The sequence below is a fragment of the Salarias fasciatus genome, chromosome 4 (genome assembly GCF_902148845.1).
Source record: "Salarias fasciatus chromosome 4, fSalaFa1.1, whole genome shotgun sequence".
Classification (NCBI taxonomy): Eukaryota; Metazoa; Chordata; class Actinopteri; order Blenniiformes; family Blenniidae; genus Salarias; species Salarias fasciatus.
In genome coordinates this window covers 9,346,289-9,367,568 of record NC_043748.1, presented here as the reverse complement: position 1 = coordinate 9,367,568, position 21,280 = coordinate 9,346,289, and the positions used below count along the sequence as shown (strand labels likewise).

The following is a 21,280-nucleotide window of genomic DNA, read 5'->3' as shown; positions in this document are numbered from 1 at the left end:
TAAAGAGCCGGACGTGCCAGATGAAAAACAATTCATCTCTGTAAAACAGTTTGTCTCAGCCTCACTCTGGAAACGAGTCATTTTGAAGGTATTTTTGCTCTTCAAACCTGCAGCAGAGTTATTATGGATCATTCATTGTGCAGTAATTGACATCAACCCTCCTCCTGGAGCTCCACGTTCAACCCTGTAGTGAAAGTCAATCCCCTTTCTTTGGAATTGTTACCAAGCATCGGAGCAAATGGGATTGGGTCTAAGAGAGGACTTGATGAACAGGTGGGATTGTAAGTTTAAAGGGGTGGAAAGAAGAAAGCAAAAATGAAATCGTGAGCACAGGTTAAGAAGTATGGAGGGTTTGTGCTCAATGGTTTTTCATGGAGCTATTTCTGCAGCAGCTTGAAGGAGTAATAACAAAGGGTTTTTGATACTTGATACCACATGATGGAGGTCGCCGTTTCAGGTGAAAGAGGTTATCGATTAGTCCTCCAGGGGTCTCAGGTTCTTATATGAAATGTAAACTCCCAGAAAATCCTCATTCACTGCACTGTAAGTATCTCACTCCTGCAGCGTTAGGGGCTTAAAGACGCCTGACCTGGAGCAGAGGCTTCACACTCAGAGGTCGCACGGGGCAGGATTTGAAATCGAGAAGACGGGAACAATAAAACAATAGCATACTTACTAAGAAGTTGCAAATGATCAGACATTAATAACTCCATTCAATTGAAGTTATCCATGAAATTTCAGCATTATAGAAAATATATCAATGAAAAATACAGTTTAATGACCAAAGCTTCTTGGCTCTTCTTAGTACAATGCTGCAATTCCCTGTACAGGAAATTTCCTTTCCCTGGAAAGAAAAGTTAATATTTTCTTTGTAATTCCTACATGTTGCATAGTTTGATCCAGTAGGTGATGAGTTTAGTAAGCTTGCCTTAAAGAAAAGTCATGACTCAGTTCTGTGACATTTGCTAATAATGTGCTCAAAGTCCACAAGGCCTTTATATATTTGCATATTTGGGGCAAAGGAGCTTAAAGACGACCTTCAGTCAGACTTGCTCAGACTTGACAGACTTCGTCGTCTGCAGGGGTTTCAATCACTCACAGTCAGCTGCCTGTTGACTGAATATAATTAGTCAAATCTGTCAAGAACCGCAACAACAACAAACACCTGCACTCGTTATTAAAAACTGAATTTTGCAGATCTGGTCGGAAAAGTTTCTGTGAAGAGCAGAAAGTACAAGCGAGTGAAGACACAGCCTCTGTCTCCCTCTGCTGGAACAAAGAGTGAAGTGCAAGTAGAGAAAAATCCATCACCAGTGTTCATCAGATGCTTATTAAAAATGAAATGTGAAATTAATTCATCAAAAAGTTTATATTTTGCTCATCCTTTGTGTCAACCTCACTGACGCCATGTAAACACTGCTGTGCAAGTTAATTAATATAACTGTTCTCTTTAATTACGTATTTCTTATTGGGATGTCCTCAGTTGTTTTTTGCTTGTTTTTTTTGTTTGTTTGTTTGTTTGTTTGTTACATCAGGTATACTTTGTGAAGAGGATTTATGATTTGATTAAAAAAAAATGAAAGAAATCTTGTCATCGTCCAATAAACAGGAATTTGGTGAAATAGTAACAGAGCTGAGCTTCAGATTGTGTGAATGCGAAAGCATAAAGGACAAATACTGGAATCAGATATTGTGTCATGCTGATGTTTCATTTTCTGAATGTTTGAGTTTGTTGAGAAACTTTGGAGCAAATAATTAGTCTCACTTGGCTCAAACAGGCAGATTAATGCAACATAAATTAGAGGGGGTATCAGGAGCTTTTGTGTACATTGATACATTGAAGCAATAAGCCTTCAGATCCATAAGTCATTGACTCACTTTGTGATGTAGTAAAATTATTACACTATTTGGTGGAAAATATTTTGCCTGCCCCATAATGTAACAACAAACCCAAGGTGTAAGTGGTTGTTCCATTTGGGGTAAAAAGGTTCTGCGTTTTGGGCTCAGCATCTTGTTACGTTATCGGCCAGTTATTTAATTCTGGGTTTTATTACTTTTTTCTTTTCTTTTGCAACAATTCAGGTCATTTTTAAATATCAAGCTCAAGGCTCTGCATGGAGTTAAAACATTTTCAAACATTTACAAAACTGTATTTCATGCTACATTGAAATTTCATCGGTACAATTTAGAATTTAAAGAAAAAAATACACAATCTTCATAGCTGTGTTTAACAATTTCAACTCTTATTGAGGTTTGAAATCGTTTTCAATCTGTGCTTTGTAATGACTCAAGCTGTTTTACAAATATGAACATATTGTATGGTTCTCCATTAATTTCTTTTGTTGTTGTTTTCTTATTTTTTGTGATTCTCTCTCTGCTTCCAGGCTCTTGACTTCCCCTCCTTGTGTCTTGATTGCTGTCTCCTGCCCTGATGCGTTTCACCTGTGCCTGAGCATGTGATCGTTTTCACCTGCCGACGGCAGGGTATATATTAGACATCTGCTGTGTGTTCTGGCTTGTGACATGTCCATCTGAGTTCTCCAGTGTATCAGTCTGTGTTCTGTGTTCCACTGCACCAGTATTTCTCTCCTGTTTCTGAGCTGGAAGAAGGATGAGCTCTCTCACTCCTACAATGGAGTCTGGCATCCTGAGTGCTCCTCTGAGCCAAACACAACAGTTTTACCCAGGATTGGGAAGACTAGTTGTAATAGTCGATTATGATTAGTTAGTATCAGCAGACTCGTTTTCGACATGTCAACTTGTCATGCAATTTAATTAACATGCTTATTGTATAATTTAAGGTCAAGTAATTAAAAAAAAATAAAATCCTGGATTCAGATAACCTGTCCAGGATATAACCTACCTCCACCAGTGCTCGGGTGGGATCGGCTCCATTACAGAGTGAACGGGAGACAAACAAAAAGAACAACAGCAATCATTTTCTTTTCTAAAAATCTTTATTGGTCTTAAAAAAAAGAAGTCCATAAACAAGGACCTACAAGAAAATAAAGTGGGATGATGAATGTTTGGTTAAATCAACCAGCTCAACGAATATATTGATAAATTTATATGGAAGCTGAAGGATAAACTCAGTCAAACCCCTGCTGATTTGCTCTTCATGCAGACCGAAGAGCTTCAGTATTACACTGATACATACTGAAATATTCTGCTCTTCAAAAAGCTGAATTTGGTAAAGAATTTCTTCCTAATATTAGCTTTCATGATTTTCAGTTTCTTTTTTTCCTCTGCTCACCACCTAACTGCTGTCTTGGATAAAGACTAAGGCACTTTCTAGAGAAACACCCTCTTCTTATTTTCACCGATTTCAAAGTGAAAAACTGCTAATGCGTGGCACACCTCTGCAAACAGTACTGTACTTTAGGTTAATAACAGCGACAGTATAACACATTCAAACACACCAAACGGTTCATTAATTTACACTCTGAAACTTGAATCAACACATAAAACAAATAGGAAATGATCAAACCATTATTTTCTGTCAGTCGTGGTGTGATTTCAGGATTTTGACAGATTTTCCCCTCCGAAATAAACATTTTAAGTACAGTGTTTGGAAAAGAAAAGGTAAAGAAAACTGCTGTCAGGATAACGCAGCCAGTGAAATACAACAGTCTAACAGTATAGAACCATAAGACAACAGTAATAACAACCCAACACCCGAAGGTTGACACCAATTATTTGCAGCTGTGTTTCTATGAAGCATCAAGTCCGGTCCTCAGTGGATGAATTACAATAAGCTGGATGTCAGTAACTACAAAGACTGCAGCATCCTCTGCAGTGGAGCTTAACCTTTGTTACACAACTAATCCACCATCGCTGCTGCAAATGCAAAAAAAGCAGGAAACAGGTGGCAGTTTGAAGAGACTGCACCGAAACGCAGAAAGATTTCCCCCCCCCCAAGATAAAAGTCTTCAACTCGGTTGCACGGCCCAGCAGAGGGACCCCTCACTCCAGACATCCACAGCCATGACTCGGCGTTTGCATAGCTCATCTCGACCCTTATGAGATGTACAGGAATGAACGGTGGATGTAAGCGGCCTGCAGCACATGATAATGCATTCAAAGCACCTGGTGGCTCCACTGAGGATACAGCAATGGTTAAAGAATGTACAGGATCTCCCACATGAGCAGCAGCTGCGATCTTTCCAGTGTTTCAGAAAACCAAGTCAACGGCAATACATGGCACTGCAGGGTGAATGGAAACACAAATTTATATAAGAAGCCAGTCAACTTCAAGTACATGTCAGTTCCATTAATGATCTGCAGGGAAATTTCAATGCAAGCAAAAAGTTCTGGAAATCATTATTTTCACCTCTTTTTTTAAAATGAAATGTTATATTTTGTCAAATTCTTTACTTACAGGCATGCACAACAATTTCTGTTTTATTCACTCAAGAAACTCAGTCACTTTAGCTTTATTAAAATATGAGAAATGCTGATAGCACCAGACAGCACAGTGGTGCAGTTTGCTGAGTTTGTATGTTTGTTCTGCACATGTAGGGGTTTTCTGCAGGTACTGTGGTTTCCTACCACAATTAGCGTCTGTCTGTGGACGCGTGTGACTGCGTGTGTGTGTGTGTCCTGCTGCCACCCATATTCAGCTGGGATCCACTCCAGCTCCTCGCCACCCTGGATCTGATGAAATGATATGAAGGTGGACAGATTTCACTGTCATGCCAGCACACGGCTGAACACAATATCTCTGCAATATCTACAATGACTGTATTGCTTACATGCACTGTAAAGCCATGAGATTTTCTTGTTTCAATGTGTAACCAAAATCTGAAAAGTAATCCCTGCATGATTACTGTTATATTAAACTCATGTACGTGTGTGAATGATCGGGACCCTACATTGCAGAAGCATGCAGATCATCCGGGTCCTTTTTGGGGATTGTGTAGGCACCACTGAGCATTTCCACATACAATGAATGAGGCCTGATCTTACATACATACCTGTCAACATTTAGTAGGAAAAAAAAAAAAAACAGGAGATGTTACAACAGCAGGGGGAGGGAGTGGGGAGACAAGCTAAAAATACATATTATATGCAGAAAAAAAATATTAAATGGGATGACAGCAGGAAAGTACAGGGGGATTGTGGGTAAATGTTAAGCTTGACAGAGATGCTTATATCTTGTTCGCTGATGCATCCATGATCTGCAGCAACGCTGCAGTCTAGAAGTTTGCTTCAGCCTCGCCGGGTGTCTCTGTCTGTGTCCAGATGGCCGGTAGAAACAACACAATAATGCTTGAAAAGGAACGTACGTGTGTTTGCATTATTTTGAAACAACAGGGATATTTCAGCTCCTTTCAGTGGACGGTGTGTCTTCTAAAGTAAACACGAAGCAGCACAAACTGATGTGTGTGATCATTTCTTTGCATTGACTGTATTGCACTTCCTATTACAGTGAATCGTTCATCAAAACTCCAAAAGACCTGAAAATCTGCACTTCTCTGAACCCAAGAGGTGCTGTTACTGGATGCAGCAGCATTCATTTAGCATGAATTGATGTGTTTATCAAGAAAGACACCTTAATCTTTAAATACAATGATCTCTGTCTGCTGCATGTGAATGGTTCCACTGTGACCCGAAATAAACCGATGTGTATGGGACAGTGTGGAGGGAGGGAGGGGTCTCATGGCAATGCTAACATTTGCACTTTCCCCTGCTCCGGTGCATTAATGCTCATCAGCGCAGCGCCGACAGCCAAAGAAAAGGCCACACGGCGAAGCCGAGCACTTGACTCCCCCACCCGCCCCCAGCTCACATTGATCGCATGCCTCTCAATATGCAACGCTGAGTGACCCAGTACCACGGCATGTTTCTACTTTAGTGCGCTTCAACCGGTCTAATGTGTGTCTGAAACCCACTTAAAAGCTTTCGTATGATTAGAAAAAAAAAAAAGAAAAAAATCTCTATTTAGCTCGCTCTCGCAGATGTAAAGCGTCATATTAAGGACACATTAGGTGCTGATGGCTCGTTAACCGAGGGAGAGAGAGCGAGTACAATCTTAAGATGGCAAGAGGAGAGGGGATCATATGCACAGTAGCAGACCATGCCCCTCCCCCTCACTAAGTGCTGCAGAGATGCGAGGGAATGTGTTTGTATGTGAGGATCTGTGCATAAGAGGAGGATGGGTGGGAGGTGGGGGGTGGGGGGGGGATGGGGAAAAGAAAGTGAGAGTGTGTATTTTGCGTGCAAGTGGGGGCGGCTCCCTACAGTTTAATGATGGCTGCAGATGAAACGCGGTAGGAAAGCAGGACAGGGACAGGACCGGCCGGCGCTGGAGGTGTAACGTCAGCCGGCCAGGTTTCCGTCTGCCTCGCCTGAGCATCATCAGAGGGCTGAAGTTTTGAGAGGGGGGAACTGACTGGGTTCTAATGCTGAATGTGACCAGATCTGGCATTGTCTGTTTGTCTTTCATCTTTTTTTTTTTTAATATAAACTATGCGAAGATTAAAGATTTGTCCATTGTAAATCCCTCAAGGGATTTATATCTCCTTAGTAAGAAAGCTCCTCTTTACCAGACTAAGGGGGAGGTGGTGCTGTCAGAGTTGTTACACTGGAGAGGGGGGGGGATTGTCATCCTGGTGTAATACAGTTGGACAAGGGGCGTGGCTTCTCCGGGAGCCTCCCAGGACATGAAAAATGTGCTTCTCTTCACGTGAGCCACGCTGATGAGGCCCGACAGCCAGGCGCACAATGCTCTCCTCAGCCACCGCACCTCCAACGCTCCTCATGCACAATCTCACCAATACACACACTCGAGTGAACACGGACATACAGAAAGATCCTTCCCTCCTATGCACACACACACATACACACACACACCATTAAACACTCACGTGCACGCACACACCATCCTCCACCGCTTCTCTAAGCCCGGACCAGCCAGCAGCAAGAACAAACGTCCAAATGACTTTGGGCCTGAATCAAACGCTGATAGAAAGAAGGGACGGGGGTCCATAAAAATAGGACGAGTTTGTTTTTTTTTTGTTTTTTTGTAGAAAAATAGAAGAAATTTCCAGCGGCTGATAAAATGTCTTTGGCACTTCTGAAAACACAGCATATATAATGAAATTGACACTGAGTAAAAAAAAGGCTGAACTAGAAAGCTGTAAAGCTGAGTCATAAAAAGAAAAGCGGGTTCTCTCCGGGTCACCCACATATGAGTCTTGCCAGTCCGGGGTGAATCTGAGCCTGGACGGGCCCGTACTCCACCATCTCCCCGTCCACAGTGATCATGCCTTGTGGCGTGATGGGCTCCAGCCGCAGGGCCTTCACCTTCTCGTACACCAGGTGGGGGCACCCGCATGCCAGATGCGCGCCCTTCTCCATGGCGAGGAAGAGACGCAGGAGGGCAGGCCGGGAGATTCCCGCCGTCACGTAGAAGAGGTGAATCAGTCCGTCGTCTGCCAGCGCGCCGGGGACGGTCCATAAGTCCTCCGCCAGGTGGGACTGGTAAATAGCCAGCACCAAGACAAAGTCCTCCTCCTTCACCACCGTCCAGCCGTCCGGGACAGGCTGGTCCAGTCCAGGGAGCAGGGAGTCTGCGGGGGCTCTGGTTTTATGGTCGCTCTGGGTCTCGGGCCTCTTGGTGGTGATGGCGTTGTTGCAGGAGTTGGTGATGGTGTTGCGGTTGGAGTTGGTGCCGTGACGGTTCAGATGGGAGCTTTGGACGGGAGTGATGTCGGGGATGAGCCGGCAGGGGAGCGAGGAGCAGAGCGAGGGCCGCTGAGGGGTGGAGGGCGGGTGGTTCACCTTCACGCTCCCTTTCGGATGTTTCGGCGCCTCCTTCACAGGAAGGTACGCCAGCCTGCCCTGATACACTTTGAGGGTCGCCAGACGCACCAGCGTGCCCATGAGGAAGCGGATAGCGCCGACGTGGCGGTACTTTTCGCTTTCGATGTCCACATCTGCCACAAAGCCCCAGGCCAGTGAAAGGAAGGAGAAGAGGCGCTGCCTGGAAGCCAAGTGGATCGACACCAGGTCCAGCGAGCCGACCAGACCTTTGCACAACATGAAGCCGCAGCTCAACAGCAGTTCCTCGTTCCATGCGGGAGGAGACCTGTGAGATTGAAACAGAAATTAAGGTATACGTAACGTTACTGGTGAATGTAGAATGTGTCGTGTGGATGTAGTTCTTGTAATAACTGCAAATATAGATGTAGATGAAAAAAGACAGTCGCGTGTCAACATCAAAACAGATCCAAGACAGCTGATCTGATATGATCTGCTCCCATCATTAGACGCTCCTCAATGTTTCGGCTTGGCGATGGATCGTCAGATTTGTTGTTTCATGTTGTGCCAACAAGCAGCCAGCAGATGGAGATGATACCTGGGATGTGCTGGGTCAACCTGTGCCACAGCTGCACTCTGGAGTGTAATCACTCCTAATGTGAGAGTTTCTAAAGCCTTCACATCAGTCCTTTGAGAGAAACCTGAAATGACCTTTGGCTGCAGAGCACAGCAGTTCCCGTCTCTCCTCCCTACGGAGGAATGATGTGCCCCGTCAGCCTTTGGCATAATTACACAGAAAGGAGATAAATTGTCTTTTTAGGCTGAGGAAGGTTCTTCTTTTACTATGTTAGCTCATGCATTTAAATGACCCATTAATGGACTGACTCACTGTGAGTAGTGGTGGATGGAGGCAGCCAGGGCATTACCGGAGCCACCTGGTAGAATACCCAGAGGGGTTTGGATGGCCTCTTGCCAGTCCTCTCGCTCCATCAGGCCATTTATCACCTGGATGAACAAGTACAATTCCAAAAAAAAAAAAAAAAAAAATCCAATTACACTACAGTTGTAAATGCAAAGTAACATCTGAGTTTGATCAACATGTCTGATTAGAGGCGGGTTTATTGCAAACAGGGGGCCTGAAGGTGCCACACCTGAGCCGTAGAACAGTCCTGAACAACCAACCACTGGTATTCATATAATATCCTTCAACAATATCTCTGCAGCGACACAACAAGTGCAGGGCTTTTCAACGGCTGCAGATTAGTCGGTGCTACAGTCGTAACACCTGAGCTCCTTTGTGTGTTTGGGAACAAATTAATTTTTTACAGGGCTATTCTGAGAAGCTCTATGAATAGAAATATGAGTGTGAAGCAGGGCTGCTTGATATATATCGAAGGTTTAGTGTCATTGTGTCATTGCTTCATTATGAAGCAAAACCGGCCGAGCACCTCGAACAGCAGCCCGTCTCCGGACATGATCACCAGGGCGTCCCACTTCGACAGGTCGGCCTTCCTCACCACCTCCCGCGCATGGTTCTGGTGCTCTGAGGAACACGCGGGAAGACACAGAAATTCTAACGCAACACAGAAAAATGTGGCAGAACAAAGTGACAAAATGAAAAACAAGGACAAGGGCAGAGAAAGAGACATGCTCCCTTCATCACCAGCCCCGGGGGTAGGATCAGGGAGATTAAGCAGAAAAGAGATTCAATTTCCCCTTATCGGGCCAGACATATCACATTAGCCCATCCAGTGGCTACTCAACGCTCCAAGGCAGCTTAGCCTGCCTGCAAACATCTGTGACTGACAAATATCAGCATGTGTGTAATCAGTGTCCAGTGTGGGTGTGTGTGTGTGTGTGTGTGTGTGTGTGTGTGTGTGTGTGTGTGTGTGTGTGTGTGTGTGTGTGTGTGTGTGTGTGTGTGTGTGAGTGCTGGTTAATGCGCTGCCGGATGAGCGAGCTATTTGTTCAGCCTAGTTTTATTGGCAGCGTCCTTGAGTGGGTCCCTCTGCAGGGGGCCTCAGTGGGCTCATCCCGCCAGCATTAAAGTCTTCAGTCCTGCCAGCCGAGGCTCCCCAGCGGAGCCGCGAGTGCGTGTGTGGAAAAGAGGGGAAAAAAGGCCGACTTTAAAAAGGAAGAGAGGGATTCGCAGACGAGAAATTAACAAGTTGGGATGCACTGCCGGCTTCTTCGTTTGGTGTCAATTGAGGACACAGCTGTAATATATTTATTCAAAAAGAAATCTGTCTCCCCTCACTCACTCAACCTCTACCTGTACTCTCTCCTGGGTCTCTCTCTCTCTCTCTCTCTCTCTCTCTCCCTGCTGTTTGTTTGCTGGGAGGCTGGAGGACTTGATGCAGTGCCGTGTTGACAGACTGAGGCAGAGGGAGTAGCTGCACTGCACGGCTGACTCAGCACTGCGAGCCTGCCGGGGCTCGTGCTGATGCTCTGCCTCGGAGCCACTTCCTTATCGAGGGGTCACGGCTAAGCACTAACGCCAGCATCAGACGGGACCTGGAGACATCGGGCAGGTTAAGAAACCATCAAGTCCACTCCTGATCGCTGAAGCACTGAGAAAACAAATTCACATTATCAGATCCCCTGATAAAACACTCCATAAACACTGACCACATTCCAGCTGGTTCTCCAGAAACGCAGCCCTCGCCTCGTTGTGTCACCCTCGACTGCCTTTCCTCCGAGGTGAAGCTTGGTGAGGATTAAACTTGGTGCGCTGGATGCTTCATACAGTATGTAAAAGGTACACGCCGACACAAGAAGCGGCTCCATGGGTTCTTGTCCTTCCTCAGGCGAAGGCAGTGTGATACAGTCATCAAGGACCCGTGCGCCGGCTAAATGGGCTCTGAGTCACACCTGACTGGGTACTGTACGCCACCGCCGGAGCCCCTCGGCGACCCGTGAGCACCCGACCCCCTCGTCTCAGCCTCTTCGGGGGCCATGTCCGTGTCTGTAATTACTCTGTCTTTTCTCATCACCTCTCAGCTGCTGACCTTCCTCTAAGTCCCAGGAGTCTGCACAAAGGGCCGGCGCTCACGCTCTCTCCCAAATAAACACACAAACACAGCGTCGCTTTAGAAACAGAAATTAACTAAGATCCTATCCAGATCTTGCAGAAGTGAAGCTGTTTTTTTGTTTTCCTCGCCCATCCCAAGCATTCAGAGAGTTCACTTTCAGTTCAGAGCCTCTGATGACGGCGAGCGACGCAACAAACTTTAAGGTCACAAAATGGAATCGGCGTCGCACACAGAAAGTGGAGCAGCTGTGCAAACGAAATGAGGCTTTAATGTGTTCCGTGCAGAGTGCCTGCAGATACGTGCGTGTGTGTGTGTGTGTGTGTGTGTGTGTGTCCGCTAATGTTCGCTGGTAAACATGTGGCTCACGGGTTTGGGATCACAAACACAATGCATAATTCCTGCAGAGATTTTAGGCTGGTTCGGATCGCAGCGATGCCAACTTGCATGTACGTGTGCGTGTGAGTGGCAGCGTGACCCAGATCTTTGTCTGATCATCCCACCATGGGTCAAAAGGTTTAATCTCCTGTTTTGAAGGTGACCTTGGGAGGAGCACCGGCTCAGCGCACGAGGGGGAAAAAAAAACAACACGTCGACCGCACCGACCTGTGAGGACGAGCGTGTAGGGAACCGAGGCCTCTGTGAGCATGCCCTGAACGTGGCCGGAGAAGAGCTGGAGAGCCTGTCCTCGCCCGCTGTGAGGGTTCACCAGGATCATGACCCTGCAGGGTCTGCGCACCTCCGAGTACACCACACCTGGGAGAAAAATGACGGAGAGAGGAGCTCGTGAGGGGAGGCGAGAACGAAGAATGCACAAGGACAGCCTTCTCCCTCGGGGGTCTCCGGGGCACAGAAACGCACAATGAAACAAAAGAAGCACGAAACGGTAAAGTCACCGGCTGGGCGAGCATCCGAGCTGACGACGCTCAATTTTAATGTGACATGCTACATTCTTCAAAGAGAGAGGGCGTGCAGACGCTTCGCATTCGGGATCTTACCAATTATTAATAGCAACGCGTGGCGTCTCATCATGCCTGTGGAGAAGTCCGCCTGTTGCTTGAGTCTTTCATGGGAAGTCAGCGGAACGACAAAGATGCTGTACTCCTGGGATTCAGCCTCCTTCACAGGCACTTTTTAAAGATGGGTTCATGTCTGTTAGGTGTTTTCATGTAGACAATTTCGTTTTGTTCAGTAAGAAAGTTTTTACTCATGTTAGTATAAAGTAGTGGTGCGTTCAGAAAAAAATCCATCTGATTAATTCAGAACTTTTTAAATAATTAATCACAGTTAAATCACATATCAACATTTGCTTGCAGCTGCATGTTTAGCATGGAGATGCAAACAGTTCTTTGCACAGTCTGTACACAATCACACCTTTTTTTTCTGGCTCTCTCCAACACTTTTTTTTTTTTTTAATATCTGTCTCATCTGGTTTCTGCACCACATTCATTAACTTGCTGCAGTGCTTTTCTGGGAAACGGAGAATTATCTTACCAGAGGATCAAAATGACTATTTTAGACGGAAACTACCATGCAGCCGTCATTACCAAAATTGCAATAGCCAAAAATAGTAAGTGTCGGGGCAACAAACTTTTTTCCCCTAACGTACGCATTAAGTTACCTTGAAGAGTAGCAACACTACCTACATCAATCAACTACAGGTGCATTAAGCTGGATAAGTGCTGCAGGGGAAATAAAAATAGGACAAGGGCGGCAGTCGGTGCACAGAACCCCTCAGCTCTGCGTTTGATAGAATCCCAAAGGCTTTTGTCCAGCAAACTCCTCAAATTAATCATCAATGTACAAGCGCAATAATTATTTGAAATATGATAAACCTTTTAAACAAGCATCTATCTTTCGACATTATTTTTCTGGAATTAAACAATCAAGGTTAAAATCACAGTCCTCATTTAAAGAGAAACACTGTGGCAGTTCAAACTTTTTTTTCCCAAATATTTGTATTGAAAGCACAGTCACGTGTACTGATTGCCTTCGACAAAAACTGTAATGAAATTGTCCTCAGAACTGACATTCAGTGTCTATGCATTCTTAGTAATGCAACATTGTGCACTGTGCTTCATTTTTTTTAACACATAAGAGAAGAAAGAAAGGCTGAGGGAAAACAAACAAAAAGAAAAAGGGATAAAAAACAAAGATATCCCACCCCACCCAGGCCCTCCCTTGACTGCACATTTCAAATGACTCCAAGATAGGAGATCAACGGTTGCCAAATTTTTTCAAAATCAATTATCATGCATAGTACATCTTATTTTTTTATAAATGGAGTGTGGTAGTAAGTTCTGTGACCCACATCTTTAGTGAAGGGGTATCTTTGCCTGTCCAGAGTAGAAGGATACGTTTTTTTTGCAATAATTATAGCATATGAAATAGACGTCGCTGGGCAAAATCTAAATTTTCAATTTCCTTATATAGCTACTCCAAAAACAATTAGAGTAGTATTTGGAGCCACCTTCAGAACTTTGGACAAGAAGTTAAAAATCTCAGTCCAAAAACTCTGGGGTGTAGAGCAAAGTGCATAGCTGTGTAATAAGGTGCCTCGTTCTACTAGACATTTTTCACACACAGGGGAGCTATCTGGGTAAATCTTATGAATTTTCTGCCTCGAATAATGTAATCTATGTACAATTTCATATTGAATTAAGCAATGACGGGCGTTTATGAAGGTGGCACCTATTTTACGTAAAGCCTGCTGCCAGACATCATCAGGTGAGGGGTAACCAAGCTCATTTTCCCATTCTGTTTTTATATGAGCAGTAGATGGATTGCTTTAAGTTTTAATTTAAAGGGTTTTATACAATCATGTTATAGGTGTATGTTTCTCCAAAATTACATGACGTCCACGTCTCTGTTCTGTCATTTTATCCAACTGACAGGAGGCTGGAGTCAATCCCAATTCATTTGAAAACAAAAGGCCAATTTTAACAGGTGAAAGTATGAGATGGTTAAAAATAAACTACAGGTAGTACGTGAAACGAATACGACCTAACATTTATGTGAATGCAAAATGTATATGCTGTTATATCTAAAAATCAATTAAGAAAGCCTGCAGAATAACATCATCAGAATAATTAATTCAATCTCTAGCTGGCACATAAAATCAAATGATCGTTTAAACATCGTTCAAACATACAGCACGTCTCATACTCCATGTTGAAAATCTCCAAATTAATCCTTTTAAACATTTTTGGGCATAAAAGAGCCAAATGAGTGTAATGTAATGTAATCAGCAGTTAATCTTTTCATTAAAGCGGCTTTTACCTGACTCTGTTTTCCTTTTTATGTTCCCGTTGGAATTGACCGCCTCATTATGATGTACCAAATAGCTGTTAAAAAAAAAAAAAAAAAAAGATTTCCAGCCTTTAAAGTGAAAGTAGAAAGAGAAATCTTCCTCTCGGGAGGAGCTGCAGATGCTCTGACCTTTAAAGCAGGTACAAACTCATCAGAACTCGTATCCGATGAAGGAGAAGGAACAAAAAGTTCTAGTTTGGTGGATGAAGGGCAAAAATGTCAGAGAAGATCTTTCTCTGCAAATATCTAGGTGATTCTAAGTATTATACAGACAAAATTCAACAGAAGCAATAAATGTGATTATTATTTGAAGCAACTGTTTTTTAGTACCATTTTAAATGTGTGACATTAGATTAGACGTAAGATTTGCATTCATTGCACTTTGAAGATGATTTATGATAAAACAGAATACGTTTTCAGTAAATTAATAATTATAACTGAAGTTTCCCTTTTACTCCCTGACAAAGTGTTTTGATCTGCTGTGATCCAGATAAAGCTGCTGGTTTTGACTGACGACCCTCTGCCTGCTCTGTCTGAGCCGTCAGCGTTCGTCTTCTCGGCGCTTCTTTGTCTCATTATTTGGTTCTGCAGCCTGTGACGTGCCGCCGCTGCAGTCAACATCCAGCCGGTTTGGCTCGTGACGGCGGGAAGCAGGAAACCCTCTCAGAGAGAAAGGTGCGAATCCACCAGGAAGAGTGAAACGCACAGGCGCGTGCCAAACCCTGCCACGTTTCATCCACACAGGGTCACCATTGTGTTCCGCTTGTATCCAGCACAATGTGGCTTTCAGACACAAAGAGTCCTCTCAACACTTCCAGAATACGGTGGAAAGCAGCCTTTGAAAAGTCCAACAGCTTTCAAATCAGGTTTTGTTCTCAAGTGTGCTGCGCTGAATAACATCCTCTCGAAACACCCGAAGACACTCCTGAAGAGGTCAGATATGAGGATGAAATCCGTGTCTTAAAGGGAAGTCTGTGGGCCTTTCTGTTAGCACACTGGCTGTGAGCGTTGTTTGTTTATTTCCTGACGGCACCAGCAGCGAATGGAGCAGACCTGCAGGATAAAGTCTCCTTTTCACCTTCAATTCAGCCTTTAAACACCTCCAGGAGATCAGCCCGAACACTATCAGCAGCTGTGTGCTGCTCAGCCCAGTGAGTTCCAGCTATAAAACTCACCTTCAGCAGAGAAATCATTAAAAGAGAGCAATTATTTTCATTTCTCACGAGAATATAAAGCAAATCCATAATCTTGAAATCAGTTTTCATTGAAGGGAATCATGATTGCCTGGGCTGGAACAGACGCATGAATGGGGACAAATTCTTTCGTATGCTAATTTAATATGAATCCATCAAATATTTGTCCATTCGGACAAACGCAGCAATGTGACTTCAATCAGGACCATTGTTAGACGTGTCGTTAATATATTTCACTTATCTGAGTTTACCGAGGTTGCTTTAGATGCTGTAAATAATTGATCAAAATTGCCAAGGTATGAACTATGAATGTTAATGGGATGCAAATCATGTACAGGGAGAGGCCATATTACTGGGTTCACTGAGCTAAAGCAAACAGTGTGATAAAACAGCTGCCATGGGTGTGCAGGGAAAAGTGTGCTCTGACTGAGCTCTCTGTCTTTTCACCTTCTCGCTCTGCGTTCAGGACTCCAGCGGCCCCGCCCTCCCGTCCTCCTCTGTGCTCATTACAGCATTTACTCTCCCAGCTTTAGATGTAGTTGAGTTTTCCTCGTTCTGCCCCCCTCGGTACCTCGATCTGACCACACGACTTTCTGCTGCTGACCTCGGCTTGTTTTTTGAACTTGAAAACGCTCCCCTGTGAACCCAGTGTGTTCTGGAGTCACAGAAGTGAGTCACTGATGCCAGCGGCTCTGAGATATTCCTCACAGTTTACCCTCAGATATATTTATGGGGTGGATGGAATTTCAAAGACATTTCATATTATAATGCAATCCAATAACAACCTCAAACTCAATCCTCTTTGCAATTATGAGGAAAAAAAACCCCGCCTCTTCCAGTCTCAACAAAAACAGCAGCACTTTAACTGTGTGTGTGAGTGTGTTGTCTGGCATCCTTGTGTGCATGTGCGTGTCCTGCATTCACCCACAATCAGCTGGGATCAGCTGGCAGTGCCCAACAATCCTGAATTGTATAAATCATTAAAAGATGAGCGGATGATTTAATTTCGTGTACTTAAATTAAAACAAAAAAAAAAACTGTTTAATAATTTATGCATAATGTCCAAAAGATGTTTTGTTGCAAGTTGTTAAAGATTAAGCAGTGAAAACTTTTGCAATATCTTAATGACTATCAGAAATGTTGCCTGTTTCAAGTGAATTCATTCAGACAAAAGCAAATGCTTCTACTTTCATTTAACCCTGCGAGACAGCAATGGTGAACTGATTAGTTCTATTCACACAACATGGGTGACAGCTCAGGGTGTATGACATGGTGAACATGAAGAGCATGATGTTAATGTGTTTGAGCTTTAATGTGAATTCTTCCACTAACAGTCAGCCTTCTTTCTTTCGCCCCGAGTTATACCAGCTGTGACTGGACCATGTCTTCCCATCACATATATGCCTGCAAGTTGCCACCAGCAGCTTTTAAGGTCAGCTTTTCTTAATTTTAGTGCTTCTGTTTGCTTTCGACAATTGAGGGATGCAGTACTTTAGGGAACCAAGTGACTGCATTTTTAAAGTTGCAATTATTGTACATTAATTCCACTTTTTCCATCGTATTTAAAATTCTGTCATTTTGAATTTGTAAAGCATGGATGCGCAGTTCATGGAAACATAATTTATTGCAGTTCAGTCAGTCTTTTGCAATATATATTTTGCCCTCTCTGCAATGTGCTCAACCTCCACTGGGAGCAACTAGAGCTTCAGGGAACTTCGGCAGGGTGAGATGAGGTATTAAACCTTTAACGTACGGATGCAAAAAAACCACCAGATCTACCAACACAGCCACAGCTGATGATTTTTCCATGTTTTTTTCCCATGTCCCTGCTGCTAAAAATGACTCCTTCCTGCACATTTCTCCCGTCTGCATGAATGCAGCGCCAGTTGGCGGGACGGGAGGAGGCAGAATACGAGTTTGTATGCGAAAACTGTATCAGACGTGGAGTCAGATACCTGCGGGCGCATCCTGCCCATCACACCGCCGAGCAAACTTTCAGCTGCAGTGTGTGTATTTCACAGTTACAAGTGGGTGAACACACACACACAGGGAAACACACAGGCAGCGAGGCGACAGGCAGGCTGGATATGACAATGTGTCAGTGCTAACAAGTACTGAACTGACAGAGAAGAGTTCCCACCTCACTGCCACAAGTGTATCGCTCTGCAGAAAATATTCTGAACAAAGATGCGTTTGTTTAGATGCGAAACCATTGAAGAAGGTTCCGGGAGGAGAAACAAATATGTGGGCTGTTTTAGTAAAAGTGTTCCCGTTCAGGAGCGGCTCTGTATTCAGACTGCAAAGACCCGTCTGCAAACAAGCCGCATTCCAGGGGCGGGCGAGTGTTTGCTGGAGAGGAGCAGGTCCGGGGAGCAGACACACACACACACACACACACACACACACACACACACACACACACACACACACACACACACACACCGTCTGCAGAGGCAGATGAGACAGGGGTTGGAGCGGGGAGCGGTGTGCTGACAGGCCATCACGGCCGTGTGTCACCGAGCAGCAGACGAAAGCCCCACGGGGACTGAGACGCCGGCTGAGGTGAAAGGTCGTCCGGTGACGCATTGTAGCTCTTGACTCCTCTTTCCCAGGAAGACACAACAGCCTCGGCAGATCCCCGAGGGAGATGGCACTCTGACAGACACACCTGACCCCGAGGCTGCCGAAAAAAATGTTTTTTTTTTTTGTTTTGTTTTTTCAAGGAGTTGAAGATGCCACAGCTCTTCCCCTCCTTTTCCTCTTCTGCTGCACCCCCAACTTGTTATCCTGACACAGTTGGTGTGAAAATTGTGCTCACACTTGCACTGGAATAGCTTATTTGCACATTTTAAACATGCACTTGCTGAGACACAGGCTCGGATTTGAGGAAAAATTCTCTCAGAGCTTTTGTGTCACGCCAGTACAAAAAGGAATCAAAACATTTGAAATCTGTGATGTAGAAATGTCCGAATGTTAAAAATGCAGAAAGCTCTCTGCCACATGCTCATAATGCAGAAAAAAAGATACAGCTGGCTGCATAGTAAAAAGGGAAAAAGGGGGAGGACACTTGTAGGGGAAGTCAAATCAAGTAACCATCCACTGATTCCTTGGCATGCAATCTGACTGTGCATCTTAAGCAGCAGGGCCGTATCATATTGTGTGCACTTCATAATTTACAGCTCATTCATTCCAATGAAGCTGAACTGAGAACAAAGTAAAGCCTCTCAGGACCAGCGATGTGACAGACTTCCAACAACCAAGCAAAACCGGTCACTGCATCCACGGCTGTTAATGTACACCTTCAGTGACGAATCTCTCGTTTCGTCACTCCGGTGAAAAGTGCGTCACCATGATAGCTCTCCACCTAAATACCAATCTTGTGCCGCAACTGCACTTTTAATCCAACCTTTCCATCTGCAATCCCAGATGAGATGACACGCAATTAACTTAGGAGGCAAATACAATATGGGGGATTAGTGACACTGACTTTCACACACCCTCTATGACAAGGCAATCCTGCGTCTATTAGCACAGCATAACTCAAAGTATATTCTTTTAAATATGTCTTATTGGCCAGCCTGGATGTGGAATGTTAAAACAAGCTCATAGATTAATGATGTGGTCACATCATCACTGAGAATTTGGGTTCAAAAGCAGCGAAGAGGCAGATTAAAAAAAATAAGAGCGTAAAGGAAACTCTTTGGATGAATGAACGCCTTCATTAGTATGTGTGACTGAAAGGCTCCCAGGCTGGAGCTCTTTGATGAGTCCAGTAGGAGGACAGTGATGGGGGGGCGCCCTGCTACCTCTCAGGTTACCATCTGCCTGCCCGCCTGGCGTACAGACCTCGAACTCAAACCCCCGCCGGCTGCGGAGTGCAGGGTGAGGCTGGACGCTGCTCATCACACAGCGCCGGGTCTCCGTTAGCAGCGTGCACCTGGAGGTTGCCGCCAGCAGGTCCACCTCATCCCTCATCCCGCCACCAACACCAGAGTCCATCTCTGGTAACCAGCATTAAGTCAAATATCCGCTTCTTCTTTGAACCAATCTGCCTGCAGGAGCACACGTCTGCTTTTTCTTATATTTTAAACAGCTGAAATTTTCCTGTGTGAAGAAAAAAAAGGATATTATCTGACCTGACACAGAGGGCACAGAGTGTGCGTCCTAATGGAAGAGCATCATTCCTTTAAAGCCGGAATCCCTTTGTTTCACTGTTTGCAAATATCACCACTTTGTTACAAATGAGCGACAGCGATGATGAATGGCCAGAGCACTTCTCATATTGCATTCATGTTAATTACCCTGTCATTGCATTCCGGGATGGAGCACAGGGAAACTAATGAGACTGGAAGACAAAAGATCTTGAGGACAGTTTGCATTTTAAACAGAGCGAGACATGATGAGACCTAATTAGATGAGTCTGCTGCAAAGCAGGATGAAAAACAGACGTTGTTTTGATGTGATTTTTTTTTTTCCCCCACACATCAACAATAAACTCTCCATGGGAAATTACTGAGCAGAAATAATAAAGCCGGCGCAAGGCTGCACTCTACGACTGTCAGAAGTTTTTAGATTTTCGACTGATCCTGAGAAATCATTTTTAGAGGAGTGTGTGTGTTTAGGAAGGAATCATCCCCCACATGGGGCTGAGAGCATCAGGCAGAGCAGGTTACTGACAGCAGCTGGAATGCTTTTTTTCCACATGGACAAACCTGTTTTGTTTGTCTGCAGAAATGAGAGCTTCCACTACGATCCAGAACCTTTCTTTGAACCATTTACGGGTCGATTTTTGTCTCATCTAGCAATCAAAAGAAACTGTTTATCGATCAGAGTTTCTTTAAATAAAACTAAAAGTGCGCCTGTAGTAGCGCGCCTCTATAAGTAGCCAAATGGCATTTTAATCGTTAAAGGTATTTTCATCTGTGTGCTGAGATGATAAAGTACGACAAGTCCACTTTCTTTCTTTTTTAAAGCAAAGGCCTGGTGGTGTTGTCTAAAGTTTCGGTGCTCACCGTCTCTGCGGGGCGCCTGCAGCATGGAGGCGTCCCTGATGGCGCGAGCCCACCTCTCAGCCTCCTGGAGGTTGGCGAGCGGGTCCTGGACCGGCGCGACCCGAAAGCACTGCTCCACCCTCTGCCGGGTCAGCCCGGCGCTCATCCAGCGCCTCTTCAGCGGGTAGAAATAGGCGGTGAAGTACGCGCCGACGTCCGCGCCGTCCGGCCCTCTGTGCGCGCGGCAGCCGACGCAGTCCGTCAAGTTGAAGACCACCTTGGTCCGGCCGGGTGAGGAGGAGATCCTCTGGACGGTCAGGGCGCTCTCCGTCAGGCTCACCGAGTACCGGACGCTGTCGTTGAGCGTGTCGGTAAACTCCCCGTACAGCACGCCCACGAGCCCGTTCCGCTGGCGGGATGGGTCCGGACCGGAGGCGCCTTTCTCCATCCCGGACGGGGAGTTGGACGCGTCCCGGAGGCCGGTGTGCGGGATGGCGGTGCGGTGCGGACTCTGAGCACCACCAGCCTGCTGTGGGACCTTTAAGCCGAGCAGCAGCGGAGGCAGCTTCCCCGGTTCAGAGTCTCTCCCTAGTGACTGGAAGGGGAATGGCAGTGATGGAGAGGAGCAGCCGGCTGTCCTGCGAGCCGCAGCTTAGGAAACACCAGCAGCTTCCAGCCTCTCCCCACACAGACATGGTCAGGTCCCTGCACATCATGAAGAGAAACCAACTTTTCCAAAACACATGGAAGTTTACTGCACACATAGAGGTGCAAACCAAACATATTTTAAAGGTGAATGATTTCTCTGATCATTATTATTTACATTTGCATTAGCATGTTTATAAGCAAAAAAAAAAAAAAAAAAAGAAATAAAAAAAGATCTCACATCCAAAGCGTCACATATGAACTCTATGCGTCATAATGCAGGCCTGATGTTGATGAATTCCTTTACAAAGTACAGCTTTAAGTTGCTTTTTTTTTACAGGAGTGCATGAAA

The 21,280-nt window shown here is 45.0% G+C and overlaps 2 protein-coding genes across 2 annotated transcripts in view; one reads left to right on the top strand and one right to left on the bottom strand.

The window, feature by feature from the left end:
• fam83ga (family with sequence similarity 83 member Ga) overlaps positions 1 to 11,420 on the top strand; it is a 38,539-nt gene extending 27,119 nt beyond the window's left edge. The window contains exons 6-7 of the transcript XR_003931358.1: positions 6,017 to 6,023; positions 11,410 to 11,420. The gene's annotated coding sequence lies outside the window, so the exon portion shown is untranslated. The remainder of the gene's footprint in view (positions 1 to 6,016; positions 6,024 to 11,409) is intronic.
• Positions 7,150 to 20,804, bottom strand: sphk1 (sphingosine kinase 1). The gene is made up of 5 exons (XM_030089977.1): positions 20,305 to 20,804; positions 11,397 to 11,546; positions 9,210 to 9,304; positions 8,651 to 8,766; positions 7,150 to 8,089 (listed from the first exon to the last, which is right to left on the bottom strand). Exons 1-5 carry the CDS (start codon positions 20,729 to 20,731, stop codon positions 7,180 to 7,182), a joined length of 1,698 nt encoding a protein of 565 aa, XP_029945837.1. The 5' UTR covers positions 20,732 to 20,804; the 3' UTR covers positions 7,150 to 7,179.
• Between the last annotated feature and the right edge of the window lie 476 nt (positions 20,805 to 21,280).

Excerpts from the sequence above, each read along its gene's own strand:
- sphk1 (XM_030089977.1), bottom strand. The coding sequence starts at position 20,731 with ATGGAGAAAGGCGCCTCCGGTCCGGACCCATCCCGCCAGCGGAACGGG. Across the intron at positions 11,547-20,304 it reads GCAGGCGCCCCGCAGAGACG|GTGTGGTGTACTCGGAGGTG; the intron begins GTGAGCACCGAA and ends TTTTTCTCCCAG. Across the intron at positions 8,767-9,209 it reads GAGACGGGCTGCTGTTCGAG|GTGATAAATGGCCTGATGGA; the intron begins GTGCTCGGCCGG and ends TTGTTCATCCAG.